This window comes from Apium graveolens, chromosome 5, assembly GCF_009905375.1.
Source record: "Apium graveolens cultivar Ventura chromosome 5, ASM990537v1, whole genome shotgun sequence".
Taxonomy (NCBI): domain Eukaryota; kingdom Viridiplantae; phylum Streptophyta; class Magnoliopsida; order Apiales; family Apiaceae; genus Apium; species Apium graveolens.
In genome coordinates this window covers 2,931,365-2,956,469 of record NC_133651.1, presented here as the reverse complement: position 1 = coordinate 2,956,469, position 25,105 = coordinate 2,931,365, and the positions used below count along the sequence as shown (strand labels likewise).

Genomic DNA, 25,105 nt, shown 5'->3' with positions numbered 1-25,105 from the left:
TAGGAAATACTTTTGTTAAATATGTTACTTTTATGTTATATATTTTTTGAGATTATTTCTATAAATAGATCTATTAAAATTTAAACTTTACTTCAAATTTGTATTAAAAACTTACCATGATACCAAACCTAAAAATGGATAGTTCACTAGGTCAAATTAAAGTTAAAAATCATATCTGAACCAAAATATGGATACCAAACCTTAGGAAAGGTTTATCCAGCAATTTATAATATATAGATATATTTTTTTCAGTTTTTTAAAATAATGAAATAATGAGTTTATATTTATGGTCAAAGTTGAGTCAATTTGATCATCAAAAGTAAAAAAAGACATATAAATTGGGACGGAGGGAGTATAATAATTATGAGATAAATTGTTTAAGTTTTTACAAAAAAAGAATTAAAAAAAAGTTTTTATAAATTTTCTATTTTAATTATTTCCTACCTCCGAAGTCCGGCCGTACCTCCAAAGAATGTCCACAGCCCAACACAATTCTGTCAATTCTAGCCTACAGGCCAATATTACCTTTTGGGCCTAACTTGTGCTTTGATTTGGGCCTAGAAAAAGAACACGCATTTTTTTTTGAACTGATAATTGAATCCAAAACAATTAACGAGAAAAAGGCACTTTTCGTTTTCGGTTAGTAAAAATTCAATATCTACATTTTCTTCTGAAGATATCCGACATCTATTTAAAACATTTGTACATTTGTATGCCACGTTGAAATAATCGAATATTTTTTACTAGCAGTGTTAGGTTCCCCAAAATTTTCACCAAATGATGTGGCAAACACATGACATATTTTAATTTGTTGCGCATATTAATGCATGCGGAGTCTCATATTATATTTAGAAAAGTTGATATTTATTATACGTCACATCAGCATTTGGGGAAAATTTTGGAAAACCTATCATTTCTCATTTTTTATACTTCCTCGGTCTCTTAATATATTTTCCATTTTCCTTTTAAGGTAATTCAAAATATTTTTCCCCTTTATATTTTTATCATAAAAAACAAACACTTCTACATAAAAAAAACAATCAATACTCTCACTTTAAAAAATAAACACACTCATCTAACCCCACCGACTCCCACTTTACCCTAATCTATTTTCTCTCGTTCTTTTTTTTCTCTCTGCTCTCTGCCATCAAACCCTATTTACTCTATCAAAACATGAGTATATATTATGGATTTTCCGATTTCGATGATGAATCTGCTAATACGGTTATCTACGAGTGCTCTGATCCCAAACATTGTGACAAAAGTGACTGTTGTGATGGGGAACACAGTTATAGTCGTGACCCGTAAATATGTTCGATTAAGATGTGGTCGAACTAATTTTGAGGAATCAGTGGTGAAATCGGATGTGACGGTGGATGAAAACCCTCGATCGTCGTTGCATGAAAGTGTTATTCAAGCCCCATTGGGTGAATATGATTCTCCTCAATCCCGTCTTTCTTCAGATCCAGTTGAAATGGCCACCGTTGTTGCTCCGGATTCGTCGAGCGATGACTTGGATTTGGATGTTGAGGCTGATTCAGAAGATGCATGCTCTGGCTCCTAATCAGAGTAAAGATGTTCTACCTTCAACTTGTTTGTGTGGTTATTCGCTTGTTTTTGTAAATAATCGATGGTTGGTGTAGTGAATTGCTTGTTCTTGTATTTATTCGCTTGTTTATGTAATTATTCGTCTGATTCTGTAGTTATTCGCTTGTTGGTTTAATGAATCGCTTGTTCTTGTAATTATTCGCTTGTTTTTGTATGTAATTGCTTGGATGTGTACTTAACTGATCTGTGATGATAGTTCATTTTGCTGAGATGCAATAACTGCCCTGTTGTGCCATAAGCAACCAGTTATGACTGACTGGAGGCTTGTGCCTGCTTAGTGGTTGTGGATGATGTCGATGATGCTTGGGGACAATCTGAGATCAAATAGTTATATATACATTAACTTCTTAAAACCAAGCTTACTTTCAATACATGGACTGCTTAAAACTAAGCTTACTTCTAGCACTAATACATTAAAAGCAAAACTAAGCTTACATGTCCCCACTGTTGCACTTAACCTGTTGAAGATGATGCTCTGTTAGCTACATGTATGCAATTTCATGCCTCGTGGACAACCCATATTGGTGCAGTGACTTGAACTGGTAGCTTACCCTCGACTGCTACTTTTTTTCTTATTAACATGAGGCACAAGGTAATCATTCGAACCATTCACTTTTAGCACTTCATTCATCACATATTGATAGGATAGCCATACATTTCCCAGTGTTGTTGGATCTAGTTCACAATATGCATGATGTATTGCCTCCAACATATCATCGACATCTTTTGACAATTTTTGTGCATTAAAGATTGAATGCTTCTAAAAAAATCCAAGTCAAAAATATTTAAATCTGGACTATTTGGTGGTTGTTGCACAAGAATGAATGTAAAGTCCCCTTGTTGATGAACTTGTTGCCACTCTAGGTCATTTGGACATGTATGTGTCCTTGCATTGTCTTGCTGTATGTATATAGTTTTATGACCTTCAATTATTAGCCACTTCTGCATGATTGCTGGTATTATATCATTGATTGACATGTTTCTTGTTTCCTTTTTTCCAACTGATTCAACAATCTTGGTGACAACTGTTCCCTTTGCTATGTATTTGGAAGCCCTCTCAGCTGGTTCTTGGTAAGTGAATGGGAAGATACATATCTTCCAATCAATGGTACTCTCATTTTCTGCATTGAATCTTGATTTTACTACAACAACTGTGAATATAACTTTGAGTATGAATTTGCATGACTTGGAAGCTCTGTACTTGCCCTTTTCATTTTTTTTCAGGTAAACCTTATGTGATTTTTTGCTTAAATAAAATCACTTTTCATCAATGTGTACAAAGTTGTACATAGGATAATATTGCTTATTTGTTGTTGATATGTCTCCCGTTAACAAGTCCAGAACACATTCAACCCTTTGAAATGGGTTTGCCTCTTTCAAAGCATGATGTAAAGAGTTTGTATGAGGTTTAATGAGTCCACTCTTTATTATTCTGTTTGCTGTAGTTGAAGACACTTTAAGCTATACTGCCAAGTCTCTTATGTATGCTCTGTCCCCCATGTTTATCTCAGTTATTGCATGTTTCACTTGTATTCTTTTACTTCTTGAGTTATGACACTTTGTTGACATGTTTTATGGCTGACTTACTGTCTTTTGCCTCCTTGCAGTACTATATATTATGTTGATTGTTCTCCTTGTTACATTGAACATATTATCCACTTCTTGAATTGCACCATGCTTAAGTTTTCCCCCTTTCTGGTTGTTCAAAAGGCCCACGAGTACTTGCATCCTTGAATCACAACTGAGTTTTGCCCTCTTTTGTGATGATGACCATTTGTTTCTTCATGTGTCTGCTCTTCTGTATCTCCATCTCCTGGATGATTCAAGTCAAAAGGGAAACCATAATTCATTTATGAACAAATGGGGGCAAAGCAATGATGTAGATGATTTTTTTTTCAATTAATAGTACTTAAAATTTGGTTGTAATTGACTTGTATACTTGCCATAATCTGTGTGCATGTAATCCTGAGATTTGATTGGTTGTTAAAATTTGTCTCTTGTAGTCTTATCGATGGATATAATTAAAGCTGGCGGGCCACTTGTGATTGTAAATTAGGCTCCAAACTTAATTTCCCAGTTTTTTTTAAAATTTCTGGACAGAATCTGCTAATCATTGCATGCCTTAATACATGTGTCATTCAAGAAATGAGAAAAGTAATTGGGTACAGAGGGAGTACTAGTTTAGAACCCGTATAATTTTAAATAAATTAGTAATTTTTGTGGAACAAATTCGTAAAACAATATATTTTGAATGATTCTATACAATGTCTTACTTGAAGAACGTCTATGATTTTCAAGCTGTTCAACGAAATAGTGGTGTTAATAGATTTTAACTATATAGACATACTGTACATATAAAAATATTATATAATTTTAATATTTTGAAGATAAGAAAATGACGATTAAAAAATATATAAAATATATTCTTTTTAAAAATGGTTAAGTAAATTATATTTTAACTCAGTAAATAAATTAATTTAAATTTTACCAATTAATGATAATTTTTTCGAATTAAATTTTAATAACAATTATGGATAAATCAATAAGTTATATGAGAAGTAGTCAATTAAATACATTCTTATAATATTTTTGGGATTTGCTGAAACTCAATAGTCAATTAACTACATTTTTATAATATTCCTGGGATTCGTTAAACTCAAACACGAGTGAATTGAGTCCAAAATAAATAATATTATATCAATATCGGGTTAAAACTTATTAGTAAACCCAATAATTGGTATTAGACACATGTTATAATGGTTCAAAACATTCTTAAATGAGATGAGTTCAGAGATGCACAAAAAGCCTGGGCCCGAAAATCTGGCCCGGCCCGATCCGGTCAAAGCCTGGTCCAGTCCCGGCCCGGGCTTGTCCCGGCTCGGGCTTAGGGTCTCGACGGGCCCTATAATGAGAAAAAGACACTTTTCGTTTTCGGTTAGTAAAAATTCATTATCTACATATTCTTCTGAAGATATCCGATATCTATTTAAAACATTTGTACATTTGTATGCCATGTTGAAATAATCGAATATTTTTTATATTTCCTTCGTCCCTTGATACATTTCCCACTCTTCTTTTAATGTAATTTAAAATACTTTTCCCCTTACTATTTTTTATCATAAAAAACATACATTCCTACATAAAAAACAATATTCTCATTTTAAAAAACAAATACACTCATTTAACCCCACCGACTCCCACTTTATCCTAATCTATATTCTCTCGTTCCTCCTTTTCTCTCTACTCTCCGCCACCAAACCCTAGTTACTCTATCAAAACATGAGTTTACATTATAGATTTTTCGATTCCGATGATGAAACTGCTAATACGGTTATCTATGAGTGCTCTGATCCCAATCATTGTGATAAAGATGATTGTTGTGATGGGGAACATATTTATAGTCGTGAATATGTTCGATTGAGATGTGGCCGAACTAATTTTGAGGAATCGGTGGCGAAATCGGATGTGACGGTGGATGAAAACCCTCGATCGTCGTTGCATGAAAGTGTTATTCAATCCCCCTTGGATGAATATGATTCTCCTTCATCCACTCTTTCTTCAGATCCAGTTGAAGTGGCCACCGTTGTTGCTTCGAATTCGTCGAGCGATGACTTGGATTTGGATGTTGAGGCCGATTCAGAAGATGCATGCCCTCGCCCAATCAGGGTAAAGTTGTTCTACCTTCAACTTGTTTGTGTGGTTAATCGCTTGTTTTTGTAATTATTCGCTTGATTCTGTAATTAATCGCTGGTTGGTGTAGTGAATCGCTTGTTCTTGTATTTATTCGTCCGTTTCTGTAATTATTCGCTTGCATCTGTAGTTATTCGCCTGTTGATTTAATGAATCGCTTGTTCTTGTAATTATTCGCTTGTTTTTGTATGTAATTGCTTGGACGTGTACTTAACCGGTCTGTGATGATGGTTCATTTTGCCGAGACGCAATTACTGCCCTGCTGTGTTATAAGCAACCGGTTAGGACTGACTGCAGGCTTCTGTCTGCTTAGTGGTTGTGGATGATGTCGATGATGCTTGGGGACAATCTGAGATCAAATATTTATATATACATGAACTGCTTAAAACTAAGCTTACTTTTAATACATGGATTTCTTAAAACTAAACTTACTTTTAGCATTAACATATTAGAAGCAAAACTAAGCTTACATGTCCCCATTGTTGCACTTAACTCGTTGAAGATGATGTTATGTTTGCTCCATGTATGTAATTTTATGCCTCGTGGACACCCTACAGACTTGAACTGGCAGCTTACCCTCGGCTGCTAATTTTTACTTATTAACATGAGACACAAAATAATCATTCGAACCTTTCACTTTAAGCACTTCATTTATGACATATTGATAGGATATCCGTACATTTCCCAGTGTTGTTGTTGCTGCACCCGAATGAATGTAAAGTTCCCTTATTGATGAACTTGTTACCATTTTAGGTCATCTTGACATTTATGTGTCCTTGCATTGTCTTGCTGTATGTGTATAGTTTTATGACCTTCAATTATTGACCATTTCTGCATGATTGCAGGTTATTATATCATTGATTAACATGTTCATTGTTTCCTTTTTTCCAACTGATTCAACAATCTTGGAGACAACTGTCCCCTTTGCTCTGTATTTGGAAGCCCTCTTAGCCGGTTCTTGGTAAGTGAATGGGAAAATACCTATCTTCCCATCAAAGGTACTCTCATTTTCTGCATTGAATCTTGGTCTTTCTACAATAAATGTGAACATAATTTTAGATATGAATTTGCTTGACTTGGCATCCCTGTACTTGCCCTTTTCACTTTTTTTCAGGTAAACCTCTGTGATTTTTTGCTTAAATAAAATCAATTTTCATCAATGTGTACAAAGTTGTACATGATAATATTGCCTCTTTGTTGGTGTGTCTCTCATTAACAAGTTTAGAACCCATTCAACCCTTTGAAATAGGTTTGCCTCTTTCAAGGCCGGATGTAAAGGGTTTATGTGAAGTTTAATGATTCCCTTCTTTATCATTCTGTTTGTTTAGTTAAAGACACTTTAAGCTGTACTGCCAAGTCTCTTATGCATGCTCTGTCCCCCATGTTTATCTCAGTTATTGCATTAGGTTACACTTGTATTCTTTTTCTCCCTGAGTATGACACTTTGTTGACATGTTGTATCGCTGACTTACTGTCTTTTGCCTCCTTGCAGTGCTCCAGACTGTGTTGATTGTTCTCCTTGTTACATTGAACAAATTGGCCACTTCTTGAATTGCACCATGCTTAAGTTTCCCCCCTGTCTGGTTGTTCAAAAGCCACATTAGTACTTGCATCCTTGAGTCACAGCTGAGCTTTGCCCTCTTTGTGATGATGACCATTTGTTTCTTCATTTGTTTGCTCTTCTGTGTCTCCATATGCCGGCTGATTCAAATCTATTGAGAAAGCATAATTCATTTCCGAACAAATGGGGGCAAAGCAATGATGCAAAGTTTTTTTTTTCAATTTATAGTTCTTAAAATTTGGCTGTAATTGACTTGTATACTTGTCATAATCTGTGTGCATATAATCCTGAGATTTGACTGGTTGTTGAAATTTATCTCTTGTAATCTTATCGGTGGATATAATTAAAGCTGGTTGGCCAATTGTGATTGTAGATTAGGCGCCAAACTTAGTTTCCCAGTTTTTTTTTTAATTTTTGGACAAAATCTGCTAATCATTGCATTCCTTAATACACGTGTCATTCAAGAAATGAGAAAAGTAATTGGGTACATAGGGAGTACTAGTTTAGAACCCGTATAATTTTAAATAAATTAGTAATTTTTGTGGAACAAATTCATAAAATAATATATTGCGAATTATTCTATACAATGTATTACTTGAAGAACGTCTATGATTTTCAAGTTGTTCAATGAAATAGTGGTATTAATAGATTTTAATTGTATAGACATATATATAAAAATATTATATACATTTAATATTTTGAAGATAAGAAAATGACGATCAAAAAATATATAAAATATATTTTTTAAGAAAAATGGTTACGTAAATTATATTTTAACTCAGTGAATAAATTAATTTAAAATTTACTAATTAATGATAATCTCTTTGAATTAAAGTTTAATAACAATTATGGAAGAATCAATAATTTATACGAGAAAAAGTCAATTAACTACATCCTTATAATATTTTTGGTATTTGTTGAAACTCAATAGTCAATTAACTACATCCTTATAGATTTGTTGAAACTCAAACACGTGAGAATTGAGTCCAAAATAAATAATATTATATCAATGTCATGTTAAAACTTATTAGTAAACCCAATAAATGGTATTAAACACATGTTATAATGGTTCAAAACATTCTTAAATGAAATGAGTTTAAGAAGAGACATATAGCTATCTCGGGACCGAGTCAGGGAAAAATGAGAGGATCTAGGAAGAGTAAGAGAGTCAGGTGGATTTCTCAAACGGGTCAATGGGATAATAATTATATAGAATGGTGGTATATTCGCCGGGTGTCGAATCCGCGATTATTGCATGGATTTGCCAAGTATCATTTGTGAGATTTACGTTAACATATGCTGACAATATTATATTAATGTAAAATTATCGTTGCCTAGCAGGTTTATGGTTCGTCAAATTTACATCCAGATACATAAAGATATATACCTTATTCAAAAATATCCATTCGAAACTCTATTTGACTAATTTGTGGTTTGTTTTGGGCCAATAGCCCAAAGTATTTTTTTTGGTTGATAAATTTAAAATAGTCGATATGAAATGACTTTTTTCATTCCGACACATTATAATAAACTAGCTCTATAGCCCGTGCAATGCACGAGCATGTTCTCTAATGCGTGAATTGATGTTATTTTGATTGTAATTATCGACGATATATTCATGTTGTTTCATGATGGATCGATTAACTAAATATTTCTCTTTATGGAATTGAGATCGATGTCGTACTTAACGTGTTTTTTCTCAAAATGAATTGAATATGCGGCAATGAAATCGAAATATACGATCAAAATATTATACAAATGACAACACACATATCTCATGACAATAATTACAATGAATGAAATATTGCGAAATTAATTAAAGAGTTACTATATTTGTTTACATGGTACAATTAGTGATACAAAATACAATGAATATGAGATAATTCTTACTTTCCATATTAGAAAATGTAATGATTGGATATGAAAGCCGACATATTAAATATACTATTGTACAATTGATAATATAAATACATTTTTCAATATACATCTTTTTTTATGATAAATATATTAATAGATAGGTCAGTAATCAATGGTTATGGAAATTGGAAAATGGACTACATCGGTTGAACTACCGTCAAAAATCGAGAATTTATCGAAATGCTAAATCGAAATAATGTCGAACATATTTTTATATTCTTTTTAAAATATATAAGTAAAATAATTATATTTGAGATGTGTAAAATTGCATTTGTACATCCATATTAAGTTATAACATTATTTTGTGTCCATTATTTATTAAAATAATAAGAGTCTTAATCATCTTTACGCATCTCTCTTCTTCTTCCCTTCCCTTGTCTTTCCGGTTTCTATTCGGCAGCCGTCTGATTTCTTCATTTAATATCGTCATTCTTCACCAACTCGATGTTGAGTATATTTCTTTTTCCTTTTCTTCTCTTCGTAGTCTCTAATCGTGTGTTTGATTCGTCAAATTTTGACCGGGAAATTGCTGATTTTGATCGAAAATGGCAAAAATGTTGTATGCTCCGATTTTGCTCTATAATATTATTTGGTTGCCTTCTAACAATTTATCGGCGAAATTGTCGATTTCTATAACACTGCGGTAATCTTATAACTCTTTTACTTATATCTCTGAAAAAACTTTAAATTGGTTAATGTAAAAAAAATGATTCACCTTACCATTGTAAAATATTAATGTAACCGTAATGAACTTGATATTTTAATATTTATTATATATATTTAAAATCTTCAAACCAGTCTTAGTTTATATTCGATTTGGCCATATAATAAGAATCTCAACTTTATTATAAACCCCATCATAACCCACTATTTTATTCATATACAAAGAGAATATTTATTATATTTTTTGGGTTTAATACTTGATACACTAACATTGTCATTTTCAGATTAGCTAACATATTAAATTTATTTACTGAAAATAAATTTATTTTATATAAAGTTTAAAAAAAAAATAAGAATTTAGTATATATATATATGCAAATATTATTAAATTTTAGATATCTAATTATAGGTTGTTAATATTCAATTATAAATGGTAACATATATAAAATTATTAATACTAATGAGTTAAGTGTAATTAATATATGTTATTAAATATGCCAATTATTTATATTTATTAATAAGGAGTAATAATGACATAATGTAATTAATATATGGTATTAAATTTGACAATTATTTGTATTTATTATTGAGGGGTAAATTAGTAATTTGGAATAAATTGTCTCACCTAAACCCCTATTTGCTCTATTATATATATAATAATAGATAGATGATAATATTATATGTCGATAACAACTATAAAAATTGAAAATTGAAATATAATAATCAAGGTATTGAGTAATTAATTAACTAAATAGAAATTAATCGGAGAATAATGAGAATTATTTTAGCATTACATATGTATTTAACATATATCAATCATATTTATCATACAAACATATTATTAACTTATTTTTATCAATTGTTTAGATTTTATAATATTTAAAGTATACTTTCATAATATTTTGAAAAATAAAAAAAATCTGAAAAAAAATTTCATGTTTAAATTTTTATTCAATTTTTTTTAAAAAAAAATATTATGAAATTATATACATAAACATCGAGCGGGACGGAGGGAGTATTATTTTAAAAAATAAATGAAAAATGGAGGCAACCCCAACCCAAACCGGACGGGTGAAATGGAGAACATTCTAGACAGTGTGGAAAATATCCGGAACATTCCAGAGTCGTCATGTTATCTCCATTATCTTCGCTCTCACCTTCCCCACCCACTATAAAACACATCCTCCACCATCACTCTGCTCGTCAATAAAAAATTCCAAAACAGCAAATTCGTGTAACAAACAAATCAATTAAATTTAAATTTTCTTCGATTTCAAATTAACTCAATTTAATCAACAAAATGTCGATGATTCCTAGCATCTTCGGTCGCCGATCATCCAACGCAATCGATCCATTCTCTCTCGACGCCTGGGATCCATTTCAGGGCTTTCCTTTCAACACCTCTGCACAATTATCTAATCAGTTCTTCCGTTCGGGAGAGGCTTCATTTGCGAACGCGACAATAGACTGGAAGGAGACGCCCGAGGCTCACGTGTTTAAGGCGGACGTTCCGGGGCTCAAAAAGGAGGAGGTGAAGGTGGAAGTGGAAGATGATCGGGTGCTTCAGATAAGCGGAGAGAGGAATCGTGAGCAGGAGGAGAAAGGGGATACTTGGCACCGCGTCGAGAGGAGCAGCGGCAAGTTTTTGAGGAGGTTCAGGCTTCCTGAGAACGCGAATGTTGATCAGGTTAAGGCCGGGATGGAGAATGGGGTTTTGACTGTTACGGTGCCTAAGGAGAGTGTTAAGAAGCCTGATGTTAAGTTTATTCAGATTTCGGGTTGATTTTGTATTATGCTTGTTGAGTATGTGTCGGTCTGTGTTGTCCGTGTTAGTATCGGTCTGTTCTGTCTCCTGTGTTAGGTCTTGATTGTGTCGGAGTGTTGTTATTGTGAATAAATTGTACTGCTACTAAGAATCAATTGAAGATTATCGTTTTCCCTAAATCATTGTGTTTCTGATAAATGTTGTACTGGTTCCTTTCTATTGCTTGCTATATGTCAATCACAATACCATTGTTTTTCTTTTTCCTCTTGCTTTCGAGTTTTAAAAGGGAAGGAAAGGAAGTGAAAGGTAAGTAAATTAGTTTCGGTTCGCTTCGTAATTGTGCTCCCGAGTTTTTAAAAGGGGCGAAAGCAAGTGTTAATAAATGTAAATTTAACAATCCTTCGCTACAAAACTCCTAAACACTCCCTTCCTTCCCATTAAAAAACTCGGGAGCAAGCCTTTGTATGTGTGTGTTTGAACTTGGAATGAAGTTGCAGCCAAATTTTAGGATGAGACTAGAATCGAGAGCCAACAGTTGCACCTTTGTTTTCGACAAGATTCAAGCCCGTGAAGGAAGTGAGGGAGATTCATATTGTGTGCAAATTAGTTGGATAACCCGAGTGTTCTAGCCTCTGCAATAAAAGGAATTTCATAATCTGTTGTCAGACATTTTAGTTATCTGGAATCCTTTTTCTGCTCATTCAGTAGACCAGGACAATACATTCTCTCTCTCTCTCTGCAAAGGGAGGATCTTGTTGCTTGGTGATTGGGTTCGCTCTGAGGGCATTATGACTTCACGAGACCCCCCCTCCCCCCCTCTCTCGCAATCTCCCTCCCTCCCGCTCTCTCTCTCTCTCTCTCTCTCTCTCTCTCTCTCTCTCTCGCTCCCTCCCTCCCTCTCCCTCTCCCTCCCTCCCTCTCCCTCTCCCTCTCCCTCCCTCTCTCTCTCTCTCACTCCCTCTCTCTCTCTCTCACTCACACACAGAGAGAGTTTCTTTGGATGCACTTATAGGCTTCATCACTAAGTACTAGGATACTCACTATTTAAGAATCAATATTTTACATTACATTTCAAGCTTTGACTCTGAGTACAAACGGAACAAAAACCTTTCTTTTGGTCATGAAAATGACAAAAGTAAAAATCTGTCTAAATAGGGGTGGATTACGAATTGCTGTTCACAGTTAATCTTGTTTCTTTAGATTTTTTCTTTCTACTTGAGGAACTTTAACAAATGGCATTGACCGGCCGGCTACATCCTCACCATAACTTGCCTGATGCTGCAAGAAAAGCAGAGGACATAACCATCAATTTGACTGATCTATCATACTCTCGAAACTAGATCATTTGCATTATATTTGTAATTTTACTGTATGTATTAGATAATATTAGTTTTTCAACACTTTTAAGAATGCAGTTGCTCTAAGAAATAACAAAAACATAAGTTACTTAAAAGCAATAGAGAGACAATTGTGGTGTGCATTGTTGAGACATCCAATCTATTTGACACCAGCAAGTCATCTTTACATTACAAAGTAATATATCTAACAACATAATCCACTGAGAAACTAAGTAGTGAAGTGAACTCCAAGTATGAAGCATACAGCTTTAATTACATCACCCTCTAAAGATCCTAACTTGTAGCATACATTACTCGAAAATGGTATTTATATGCAACCAACATGGAAAACAAAACTGGAAACTGAACTTGGTGGCCTTAACAACACCAAAATTAATAAAATGTTGAAATTGTCGATGTTCTTCCTTATCGCCTTTGTGGTATGTTTCTGTGCAAAACTGTGCTTTGCAGGTGATAGCGATAATCTCCAAGACATATGTCCAACAGGTACTTCCTCGAGACAAACCATCTTCATAAATGGCTTTCCCTGCAAAAACCCGACAAACATCACAGCGTCGGATTTCAAAAGCTCATTGCTGAATCACAGAGGTGACACTGATAATTTTCTCCAGTCATCGACTAAAACTGTCACTGCCTTGGAATTTCCTGGCCTAAACACCTTAGGCTTATCTGTGGCGAGAATTGACTTGGATATCGATGGCCTTGTTATGCCGCATTCCCATCCAAGGGCATCGGAGATATTCTATGTTAGTGAAGGTATTGTTGTTGCTGGATTTGTTGATACAAACAATCAGCTGTTCCAGGGAATTCTTCGAGAAGGTGACGTGTTTGTGATCCCGAGAGGCTTACTTCATTATTATTTGAATGGTGGTTTTGCGCCTGCTACAATTATTGCTGTTCTAAATAGTCAGAGCCCTGGAGTTGTGAGCATTGCTGATGCAATGTTCGCACCTGGCGACTCAGAGGCCATGGAAAGAATAAAAAGGAGTGTAATTTCCAGGTCTATACTGGACTTGGATACTACTGAAGATGTGAATCTGTCTCAAGTTTAGCAGTTCTGACTTTTGAAGCTGATTTTTTTAAAAACTTCTCCTGTTGACATGGAAAACTACATTGCTTTGATTGAATTTGTAATATATTATTAGTGAATTGAGCATCACTATTTGCTTTTTGTGGAATGAAGTTATGTAAGTTGTGACACTTAAAGGCTGTTTGTGAGTATAACTATGTGGACTGTGGAGCATTTCGTGTTCTACTTGTAATGGTACAGATTGATATTGGAGCAGATCAGGGCGTTATATAATCGAATACTACTTTGCAAATGTGTTTCATTTCTACATTAAGATTTAAGACTAGTATATGACATTGTGGCAAAATAACATACTAAACAGTGTTTCAAAATTCAAAATCATGCTTCATAGGTTTGTTGTGTTTTGGAGAACCAAATGCATCTGAAAATGTGGTAATTCTTACAGAACGCTAGGCCTCCCATACCAGATTTTGACATGTAGGAAGGGAAACGTGTAAAGGAACCAGAACCCTAGGCCTCCCGTACCAGATTTTGACATGTAGGAAGGGAAACGTGTAAAAGAACCAATCACTCTAAAATCTCAAGGTTGTAGAGAAAGGTCGAAGGACTCGAATCTGAGACCCTCCTTAAACCGAGCTCTGGTACCATGTAAATGAATTAATCACTCTAAAACCTCAAGATTGTAGAAAAAGACCCTTTCAAGGATCTTAGATTATTATTCTAACAAAACGTTCCCGTGGCCTCAATATTTTTTTATTAGTGAAAGTAAATAGAATTTAAAAAGCACAGGAAATGAAAATCATCTAATGCAGAAGCATAAAGGATTTATGCAGAAGCATAAATAGTCGTTTATGCAGAAGCATAAATCGTCGTTTATGCTTGCATAAACGACAATTTGGTTTTCATCTTCATTTACCGAAAGTGCAATGAAAGTCTGTCTTGTGGCAGGAAACGCTAAAAGTAACAGAGGGAAGTTCACAATATGCATAACATAACTCTCGATTCTAAACTCCTGCAGAAAAATGACATGCTTCAAGTGCAATTCAAAAACTGCAGTACATTTCAATGAAAGCCCACGGTTACAACTTGACATACTAAAGAACAGATAAATACGATTCTTATTTAACAATGAGTATTTTTATAGAATATCTTGGCTTGTACACGCTTTAGAACGAAAGTAAGAGCTGAGTGCTGATCTCATCTGAGTACACCTTCAAACTCGATTCTTCGTGATTAAAAATTCTCTTTGTGAAATTCAAACTTTGTCAGGGGAGTTTGCGAAAAATCAGCAGCTAGCTTCAACTTCACCGCTGCTGGAGGAGGCCCGCAATAAAAAACTCCTGATCATTGACAATAATGAACAAATATATCAGTAATGGCTGTATAATACAGACATGAGTTCAGCAAAATTACTTTCAAATTTTTTTGAGAACTGACCAACTCGGCTATTTGTGTGTTTGTCAGCAATACCCTGGTAGACCTTTTGCCAATCAGGTTTCGCGAAGTGAGACTTGACATGAGTGCCCGTGACAACATCGATGCCATTCTTAGCGTAGTAAATGGACTGAAGCATGGAGATAACAGCGGACTGAACATTGCCTTCTTCATAAACACTGGTACAGTAATTATGGATTTCTATGACACGGTTCTTGTCTACATCGGTAATCTCATTGATCACCCCGTTAAACCAATCAAACGAGCCTTGGGAAGGCGTAATCCAATAGAAATATGCTTTTCTTGTTTTAAATTCACTTGCACTAGATTTCCCTGGTGATTTTTTCGTTGATGGACTAGAATTATAAATGCCATTGCTACTAGCTGCTCTGGTCCCATTTTTTACGACATTCTCTTCTTCCTCTTTTGCCTTGATATTGTTCATAATGTCCTTCACAATGCTGATCATTGGTGTTGCTCCTATGCCTAGCCCTATGAGTAACACTACTTCATAGTTTTTGTAGTCTTGTGCAGGTGCTCCACACGGGCCATCAATCGACACTTTGACCCTGCAAGACAGGTATCACTGTAATGCTAAAAAGAATGAACAAATGTTCAACTTTCAATAAGCATAGAACAATATGTAGTGTAAAAACTTACTTGGAGTTGATGCTGTCTCCTTGGATAAATTCGGATCTCAGAACTTCACTTTTCCCGGTGGATGATGACTGACAGACCTAATAATCCCAAATATTGATCGGATGAGTTGGTTAAACAGTGTGAGGTTATACAATACATCACAAACATCTGCGGGTTAAGATTGTTTTTGGATATATGTTATTTGTCGGTGTCCTTGGTACTTAATGGACCAAACCTTTGAGAAGACGTCCCTGATTTCTGCTGTCCAATCACCAAGACTCCGAATATGAACACTTAAATAATCATCATCAGGGGCAGAAGTGATGGAAAAAGGATGCCTGAGGACACATGAAATTCATTACTCAGGAGTAAAAGGTTAGGATAACAGAGGAATGCACACTCTAAATTTATAGTTAGATGATCAAACAAGTGATAAATTACAGCGCTTTTACTGGTAAAACTGAAGGATCTGAATACCTACCATTCAAAGGGTGAAACAGCAGCACATTTGACAAACATGTATTGCCCACTCTTGTATTTGAATTCCGGAGGCTTAAACACATGAAGAGCTAAAAGATTTCCAGGATAAACCACCACCTTGACATAATACAACGTACCAGCCCGTGTAATTAACTTTCATTATCACATAAATGCAAGCAGAATAAGGATTACACACGAGAACATAACCTGTACTAGGCTCACCTTTTTTATATTAACTTCTTTGGTCCTTGATCTGTAGGCTCTCAAGAGCCTCTCACATGCGTAAAGTATGATTGGAACTGCAATATACATCCAGGTCTGGCATTTGCAAAAAGTTAAACAGCTTTTCAGGTGATTGACCAGGAAAATCTATGGTGTTCAACTTGATGTCTACTTACCGTTTTCTTGTACCATTCATGTGTCAGGTAAAGTTTGATACTGTGAACAATGAGCAATGCATAGACAATGACGAAGAGATGATGTGAGTACCAGAAGGCATTGAATCCAGTAAGCTTGTCTAATATCTTCTCAAGTCTTTTTTTCTCCTCTTTCTGATCTTTAGGTGAAATTGCTCTTTGGTCTTTGCCTTTTCTTACTTTGTGGAGCCTCAGCCAGGGGCTAGCTAGCGTAAATGCTGTTGCCATCAACAGTACCATAACAATTCCAGTTACTCCCTCTACTCCCTTCACAAACCACCAGTAGTTTGGAGGCTGAATTTTCCCGAAGAAAGGCTCTATTAGTCTATACTTCTCCTCATCCGCATAAAGGATACGAGGAAAGTCACAAGTTAAATGAGCCATTACATGAATCCCAACCCCAATTGCAATTCCCACTGTTATAATCTGCAGAAATATAAAATTTCTAAACAAATCAGCACCAACTTGATTCAAAGATTGAATATTAGAAGAAGTCCTTTCAGACAAATTAATCTTACTTGATGGAATTTGATGTTGTCGTCAAATGGAACAGCTACTCCTAATCTGGTTTTATTCCTGAGCCATGTGAGAGTTTTTCGACAGACTGGTAACAATATCAGTGCCATGTTGAACTTAAGTGTCTCGGCTGCACCCTTTGCTAAACAAACACAAACTCCCATAACTTCATAGGCATCTCTTTTCTTGTATTGCACATACTTGTAAGCAAATAAACCAGCCATAATCCCAAGCCATACTGCCAAAACCCAGACTCTTTGCCAGTTATCATGTACAAAGTACTTAATATCTTTATATGTTCTCGAAATTATTTGGTCATTTGTAGTCTTAAGCTTCTGGCTTGGCAGTTCAGCACCTCTTATAGTATCTGCTGCATCTTGCAACAGAAACATCTTCATATTTTCAATCTACATTATTGAGTCAAAAGTAAGGCATATAAGGATATTGATCAAATTTTGATAATATGTTTAGGCTGCTAATGTATATTTTTTTCCATAAATCAGTTACCATGATGTATCCAAGGTTGTCAGGGTCCAGCTCTTCCATGATAATTGCTGCGTACTCATCTGCTTTGTTTTGGATACTCGACAGCTTGTTAGCAGAAGCACTTACACTAATAATCTACAAACATAGATTATAGGGATCAATTAATTAAACCATTAAGTACCTTTAGGATTTATGCTCATACATACCTCTCTGACTTAAACATATGAGATGGTTTATATATACACAAAAGTCAACTTATGTGAAGCATCTTTAGGATTTATGCTCATACATACCTCTCTGACTTCATCCTTGGAGAGTCTACCATTTGCATCTTTGTCAACCCTTGAAAGATTATATTTTGTAAGTTCAATCATTCTTCAAGTTCATGTTGTATTAGACAAATACAACATCTGTTTTTTTGCATTAACGTAACATTTTCCTTACATGTTGAAGAAAATTTGAAGCCTAGAATCGAAACTCTGATCAGAAATCTGTTCCCAGAACTCCTTCAACTCTTTTTTGATAATAGAGCTGCCCATTATGCTCCTCTTCTTGGTGAGCGCATCAAAAAGCGCTCCAGCAAACTCTTCAGACTCCTCGTTCATCCCCGTAATTTGTAATTTCCATCATAAACAAAGCATATACACTAAATTTTAGTAATATTTTTTTTGACAAATATGTCCTTACAAATGAGTATCTGTTCTCATAAATTCTCAGGGTAAGCGAGGATCAAACCCAGTACCTTGGGACGACAGAGGATAAACTGTTAACCAATTGAGCTATCCAACCATGCTCAAATTTTAATACTTGAAAGCATAAAATAGTTACTATTTTTCAATTTCAGAAGCAAATCTCATATGCACTAAAAAGCATAAAATACCATCACTTATAATTTTAATAAATGAATTTACCTATGCATTCCCAGAAGAGTGCACGAGGAAGCCAACCATCGGTGGGGGCAGTGAGTTCATCGAACTTCGCCTCCACATTTGTCCAACCGGAGCCACCATAAGTCTTGTTTATAAACTTAAGACCCGTTAAAGCATGAACTGCCCTTGATTTAGACCGATCATGTTGTTTCAACGGCCTTTCACTTAAAGAAGTCAACGGCTTCAGCTCCTTAGATCGCCTAATCTTCACGGGAGTAATTGTGGCACCTGATGGACCAAAAGTAACCCTCAACTTGCTGCCTTCAGGAGCTCTGTATATGCGCGCACCATCTATATTTTGCATTTCTAAAGTACGAAACTAGTAGAACTTGTCTTTTTATCTTTCTGTTTCTTCTGTGAACTCAAATTACAAACTAGCTGAGATGTACTCAAACTGTCTCTTTTCCGTTCATTTCTATACACTTTTCTTTTTGGTTGTCTCATTTATATTTATACATTTCAAAACTTACCAAAAATACTAAAAGTTTTATACGTGCCCAAATCAAATGTATAGTTTTCAATGAAACGGAGGGAGTATAAGATTGACAACGAATAATCGACTAAATAATTACCAACTACCTTCAAAATAATTACCTGAAAAAGTACGAAAAAGTACGAAGAGGAGAGAGAAAAGTAAGGTTTTATTATAACAAGTCTTGTTCTTGATTATAATAGAAAAGGGACTTATATAGCCAACAACCATACATAATAAAGGAAAATATCCTAAAAAGAAAATTAGTATAATAATGAAACTATCCAATAATATAATATCATATATAATTATATATGTTAACATCCTCCCTCAAACTCACGATGTTAAATCGGGAGTTTGCCAACCAAGAGACGGAGCCACGTAACCAAATAAATCCAAAGCTGCAACACCAGAAACCAAAAACTTCCAAACGAATCCAAAGACGCAACAACAAAGGAGAACGCAACAACAAAAGAGAAATCGTCCAAAGACACAGTAACCCAAGAGAAAACAAAAACAATCAAATCATCAAAGTAAGAAATCTGCAACCATCGAAAATAATACCAATATTATATGCGAAACTGAATCCTAATTCAAAACTAAACTCCATAATCAACCCAATACAAACTCCAAATAACTGAATCCAAGTCAACAAACTGTATCTAATCATCAACCAAACTGTATCCCAATTCAAATTGTATCCAAATCGAATCAAATTTCGCGAAGGGACAGTGTGCGTAGAGCACCAGATAAACTAAAATAATGTGCTTAGAGCACCAAATAAACTAAACCAATCCCGTGAGGGGCTAATATGCCTAGAGCACCAAATAAACTAAACAATCTCTCGCAGGGCCAATGTGCCTAGAGCACCAAATATACTAAACCAATGTGTCTAGAGCACCAAATAACTTACAGCAATCCCGCGAAGGGTCAATGTGCCTAGACCACCAAATAGAATAAAACAAAAAAGCAGAGAAGTATACAAATGTGCTTAGGGTTACCAACATCATCAACACGAGAAAAAGAAAAGAAGATGAGAGCGAAAGAAGAAGAAGAAAAACAATATTATCAAGGAGCCAATATCATGAATGCGAGACCGAGAGTGTGTATCGTCAATATTATCAAGGAGCCAATATCGTCAATGCGAGACCGAGAGTGTGTATTAGACCAAAACCAGCAGAAAAAATAAACTTTAACAAAAATCAATTTGTTTACCCATGAGAAATTCAACTAAATCTAAGAAAAAAAATAGTCATGATTAAAATTCAAAATCATCCAAGAAAAAGAGAAAATAACCAATTTGAATAAGAAGAAGATGTGAAGAAATAATAATTAGAACACATGTTTTAAACCCAACATGTGGAACCCAACCCGATATAACTCATCATCAACCTATCCCAGATCGAACCATAGCTCTTGATACAAAGTATGAAGAGGAGAGAGAAAAGTAAGGTTTTATTATAATAAGACTTGTTCTTGATTACAATAGAAAAGAGGCTTATATAGCCAACAACCATACATAATAAAGGAAAATATCCTAACAAGAAAATTATTATAATAATAAAACTATCCAATAATATAATATAATTATTATATATGTTAACATTACCAACTACATGAGATATCCCACAGCTCGGGTAGAAGGTTGTTAATCTCACAGCTCGGGTAGAAGGTATAAATATGTACTTGTGTCTGTAGTCTATAATTACTCATGTCAAATTATTCGGTCCGTGACAACAACAAATATAACCCATACTCATACCAAATACTCATACCAATAGAAAATATTTAAATTAAATAAATGGGGATGTGATAATTCGAACATGATTCCCTGTCTAAACCGAGGCTGATATCATATTAAGTAAACAGTTCGTCTAAAACCTTAAGGTGGTAGAGAAAGGCACAGATAAATTCAATTATTTATTTAATGATGAGTATATTTATAGAATATATTGGCTTGTACACGCTTTAGAACGAAAGTAAGAGCTGAGTGCTGATCTCATCTGAGTACACCTTCAAACTCGATTCTTCGTGATTAAAAATTCTCTTTGTGAAATTCAAACTTTGTCAGGGGAGTTTGCGAAAATTCAGCAGCTAGCTTCTTCAACTTCACCGCTGCTGGAGGAGGCCCGCAATAAAACACTCCTGATCATTGACAATAATGAACAAATACGTCAGTAATGGCTGTATAATACAGACATGAGTTCAGCAAAATTACTTTCAAAATTTTGTGAGAACTGACCAACTCGGCTATTTGTGTGTTTGTCAGCAATACCCTGGTAGACCTTTTGCCAATCAGGTTTCGCGAAGTGAGACTTGACATGAGTGCCCGTGACAACATCGATGCCATTCTTAGCGTAGTAAATGGACTGAAGCATGGAGATAACAGCGGACTGAACATTGCCTTCTTCATAAACACTGGTACAGTAATTATGGATTTCTATGACACGGTTCTTGTCTACATCGGTAATCTCATTGATCACCCCGTTAAACCAATCAAACGAGCCTTGGGAAGGCGTAATCCAATAGAAATATGCTTTTCTTGTTTTAAATTCACTTGCACTAGATTTCCCTGGTGATTTTTTCGTTGATGGACTAGAATTATTACTGCCATTGCTACTAGCTGCTCTGGTCCCATTTTTTACGACATTCTCTTCTTCCTCCTTTGCCTTTATATTGTTCATAATGTCCTTCACAATGCTGATCATTGGTGTTGCTCCTATGCCTAGCCCTATGAGTAACACTACTTCATAGTTTTTGTAGTCTTGTGCAGGTGCTCCACACGGGCCATCAATCGACACTTTGACCCTGCAAGACAGGTATCACTGTAATGCTAAAAAGAATGAACAAATGTTCAACTTTCAATAAGCATAGAACAATATGTAGTGTAAAAACTTACTTGGAGTTGATGCTGTCTCCTTGGATAAATTCGGATCTCAGAACTTCACTTTTCCCCGTGGGTGATGGCTGACAGACCTAATAATCCAAAATATTAATCGGATGAGTTGGTTAAACAATGCGAGGTTATAGATTGTTTTTGGATATATGTTATTTGTCGGTGTCCTTGGTACTTAATGGACCAAACCTTTGAGAAGACGTCCCTGATTTCTGCTGTCCAATCACCAAGACTCCGAATATGAACACTTAAATAATCATCATCAGGGGCAGAAGTGATGGAAAAAGGATGCCTGAGGACACATGAAATTCATTACTCAGGAGTAAAAGGTTAGGATAACAGAGGAATGCACACTCTAAATTTATAGTTAGATGATCAAACAAGTGATAAATTACAGCGCTTTTACTGGTAAAACTGAAGGATCTGATTACCTACCATTCAAAGGGTGAAACAGCAGCACATTTGACAAACATGTATTGCCCACTCTTGTATTGGAATTCCGGAGGCTTAAACACGTGAAGTGCTAAAAGATTTCCGGGATAAACCACCATCTTGACACAATACAACGTACCAGCCCGTGTAATTAACTTTCATTATCACAGAAATGCAAGCAGAATAAGGATTACACAAGAGTAAATAACCTGTACTAGCTCACCTTTTTTATATTAACTTCTTTGGTCCTTGATCTGTAGGCTCTTAAGAGCCTCTCACATGCGTAAAGTATGATTGGAACTGCAATATACATCCAGGTCTGGCATTTGCAAAAAGTTAAACAGCTTTTCAGGTGATTGACCAGGAAAATCTATGGTGTTCAACTTGATGTCTACTTACCGTTTTCTTGTACCATTCATGTGTCAGGTAAAGTTTGATACTGTGAACAATGAGCAATGCATAGACAATGACGAAGAGATGATGTGAGTACCAGAAGGCATTGAATCCAGTAAGCTTGTCTAATATCTTCTCAAGTCTTTTTTTCTCCTCTTTCTGATCTTTAGGTGAATTTGCTCTTTGGTCTTTGCCTTTTCTTACTTTGTGGAGCCTCAGCCAGGGGCTAGCTAGCGTAAATGCTGTTGCCATCAACAGTACCATAACAATTCCAGTTACTCCCTCTACTCCCTTCACAAACCACCAGTAGTTTGGAGGCTGAATTTTCCCGAAGAAAGGCTCTATTAGTCTATACTTCTCCTCATCCGCATAAAGGATACGAGGAAAGTCACAAGTTAAATGAGCCATTACATGAATCCCAACCCCAATTGCAATTCCCACTGTTATAATCTGCAGAAGATATAAAATTTCTAAACAAATCAGCACCAACTTGATTCAAAGATTGAATATTAGAAGAAGTCCTTTCAGACAAATTAATCTTACTTGATGGAATTTGATGTTGTCGTCAAAGGGAACAGCTACTCCTAATCTGGTTTTATTCCTGAGCCATGTGAGAGTTTTTCGACAGACTGGTAACAATATCAGTGCCATGTTGAACTTAAGTGTCTCGGCTGCACCCTTTGCTAAACAAACACAAACTCCCATAACTTCATAGGCATCTCTGTTTTTGTATTGCACATACTTGTAAGCAAATAAACCAGCCATAATCCCAAGCCATACTGCCAAAACCCAAACTCTTTGCCAGTTATCATGTACAAAGTACTTAATATCTTTATATGTTCTCGAAATTATTTGGTCATTTGCAGTCTTAAGCTTCTGGCTCGGCACTTTGCTTAGGGCCTTGCTTTCAGAACCTCTTATAGGATCTGCTGCATCTTGCAACAGAAACTTCTTCATATTTTCAATCTGTCATCGAGTCAAAGATAACGCAGATCAGTAAAATGCAATGTTATCTAACAGTGATCAACTCATGATAATTTTGTTTAGGCTTGTAATTTTTATCATTTCTGCAAATATTACCATGATGTATCCAAGGTTGTCAGGGTCCAGTTCTTCCATGATAATTGTCGCGTACTCATCTGCTTTGTTTTGGATACTCGACAGCTTGTTAGCAGAAGCACTTACAATAATGATCTACAAACATAAATTATAAGTATTACTTAATTAGACATCTATGTAGCTTAACTAATATTTTAGAGATATGAGATGGTTCTTATATTACAGAAGTCAACTTTTGTGTCACATCTTTTGCATACCTCTCTCACTTCATCCTTGGAGATTCTACCATTTGCATCTTTGTCAACCCTTCAAAGAAAATATTTTATAAGTTCAATCATTCTGCAAGTTCAATTTGTCTTACAAGTCGTTTTAAAGGCGAAAGTGAAACATAATATCAGAAATGATTAACTGATTATTTCCCTTACATGTCGAAGAAAATTTGAAGCCTAGAATCAAAGCTCTGATCAGAAATTTGTTCCCAGAATTTCTTCAACTCTTCTTTGTTAATTGAGTTACCCATTATGCTCCTCTTCCTGGTGAGCGCGTCAAAAAGCGCTCCAGCAAACTCTTCAGACTCCTTGTGCATCCCTGTAATCGTAATCTCCATCATAAACATAGCTCGTGCAGAAAATTTTAATACTTGAAAGCATAAATAATTTTTATTTCATAATGCAATAGTAATACTAAAAAGCATAAAATGCCATCACTTAAATTTTTATTAACCGAATTTACCTATGCATTCCCAGAAGAGTGCACGAGGAAGCAAGTCATCGGTGGAGGCAGTGAGTTCATCGAACTTCTCCTCCACCTTTGCCCAACTAGAGCCACCATCAGTCTTGTTTATAAACTCAAGACCTGTCAAAGCATGAACTGCACTTGATTTAGGTCGATCATTTTGTTTCCGCGGCATTTCACTCAAAGAAGTTTGTTTCAGCTCCTGAGAAACCTCCCTGATCTTCATTATTGAAGCCTTCAACTTGCTGCCTTTTGCATTAGCTCCTTCTGAAGTCTCACAATCAGGGGGTGAGTTCTGAAGTCTATTTCTTTCTGTTTCTTGTATATGAATACAAACTAGCTTGAATATATAGTTAATTAGTATAAGGTTGACAATGAATAATCAATTCTATGAATGTATAATAAATATACATGTGTGCCAGTTGTGTGTGCATTTACTTTGGTTTTAAAAAAGACATGTTGATTTCTATGAACTCTAATGTTATTTATACTAACCCTGTATTAATATCATTGAAAAGACTCAGCTTCCAACTGTTAAAAGAGTATAAGATCATGTTCAGGCGTTCCTCTACTACCTTAACATTTTAGACGGATTGGTTACTTAACATGGTATCAGAGCAACGTAT

The 25,105-nt window shown here is 35.1% G+C and overlaps 4 protein-coding genes across 4 annotated transcripts; 2 read left to right on the top strand and 2 right to left on the bottom strand.

Annotated features, from left to right (window-relative positions):
- Window positions 1-10,632: 10,632 nt before the first annotated feature.
- On the top strand, window positions 10,633-11,383 carry LOC141661976 (17.5 kDa class I heat shock protein-like). Its single transcript, XM_074469015.1, has one exon. The coding sequence runs from the start codon at window positions 10,740-10,742 to the stop codon at window positions 11,220-11,222; it is 483 nt and encodes a 160-aa protein (XP_074325116.1). The 5' UTR covers window positions 10,633-10,739; the 3' UTR covers window positions 11,223-11,383.
- A 1,522-nt stretch (window positions 11,384-12,905) lies between these two features.
- Window positions 12,906-13,740, top strand: LOC141659660 (germin-like protein subfamily 3 member 4). Its single transcript, XM_074466588.1, has one exon. The coding sequence runs from the start codon at window positions 12,943-12,945 to the stop codon at window positions 13,612-13,614; it is 672 nt and encodes a 223-aa protein (XP_074322689.1). The 5' UTR covers window positions 12,906-12,942; the 3' UTR covers window positions 13,615-13,740.
- An 889-nt stretch (window positions 13,741-14,629) lies between these two features.
- On the bottom strand, window positions 14,630-18,887 carry LOC141661975 (respiratory burst oxidase homolog protein C-like). The gene is made up of 12 exons (XM_074469014.1): window positions 18,476-18,887; window positions 18,008-18,171; window positions 17,857-17,905; window positions 17,585-17,698; window positions 17,080-17,484; window positions 16,544-16,987; window positions 16,368-16,463; window positions 16,147-16,262; window positions 15,901-16,003; window positions 15,687-15,763; window positions 15,030-15,595; window positions 14,630-14,932 (listed from the first exon to the last, which is right to left on the bottom strand). The coding sequence occupies exons 1-12, from the start codon at window positions 18,794-18,796 to the stop codon at window positions 14,826-14,828; spliced, it is 2,562 nt and encodes an 853-aa protein (XP_074325115.1). The 5' UTR covers window positions 18,797-18,887; the 3' UTR covers window positions 14,630-14,825.
- Window positions 18,888-20,782: 1,895 nt separating this feature from the next.
- LOC141661973 (respiratory burst oxidase homolog protein C-like) lies at window positions 20,783-24,901 on the bottom strand. The gene is made up of 12 exons (XM_074469011.1): window positions 24,477-24,901; window positions 24,170-24,332; window positions 24,002-24,050; window positions 23,766-23,879; window positions 23,229-23,651; window positions 22,692-23,135; window positions 22,516-22,611; window positions 22,296-22,411; window positions 22,050-22,152; window positions 21,864-21,940; window positions 21,207-21,772; window positions 20,783-21,109 (listed from the first exon to the last, which is right to left on the bottom strand). Exons 1-12 carry the CDS (start codon window positions 24,703-24,705, stop codon window positions 21,000-21,002), a joined length of 2,490 nt encoding a protein of 829 aa, XP_074325112.1. The 5' UTR covers window positions 24,706-24,901; the 3' UTR covers window positions 20,783-20,999.
- Between the last annotated feature and the right edge of the window lie 204 nt (window positions 24,902-25,105).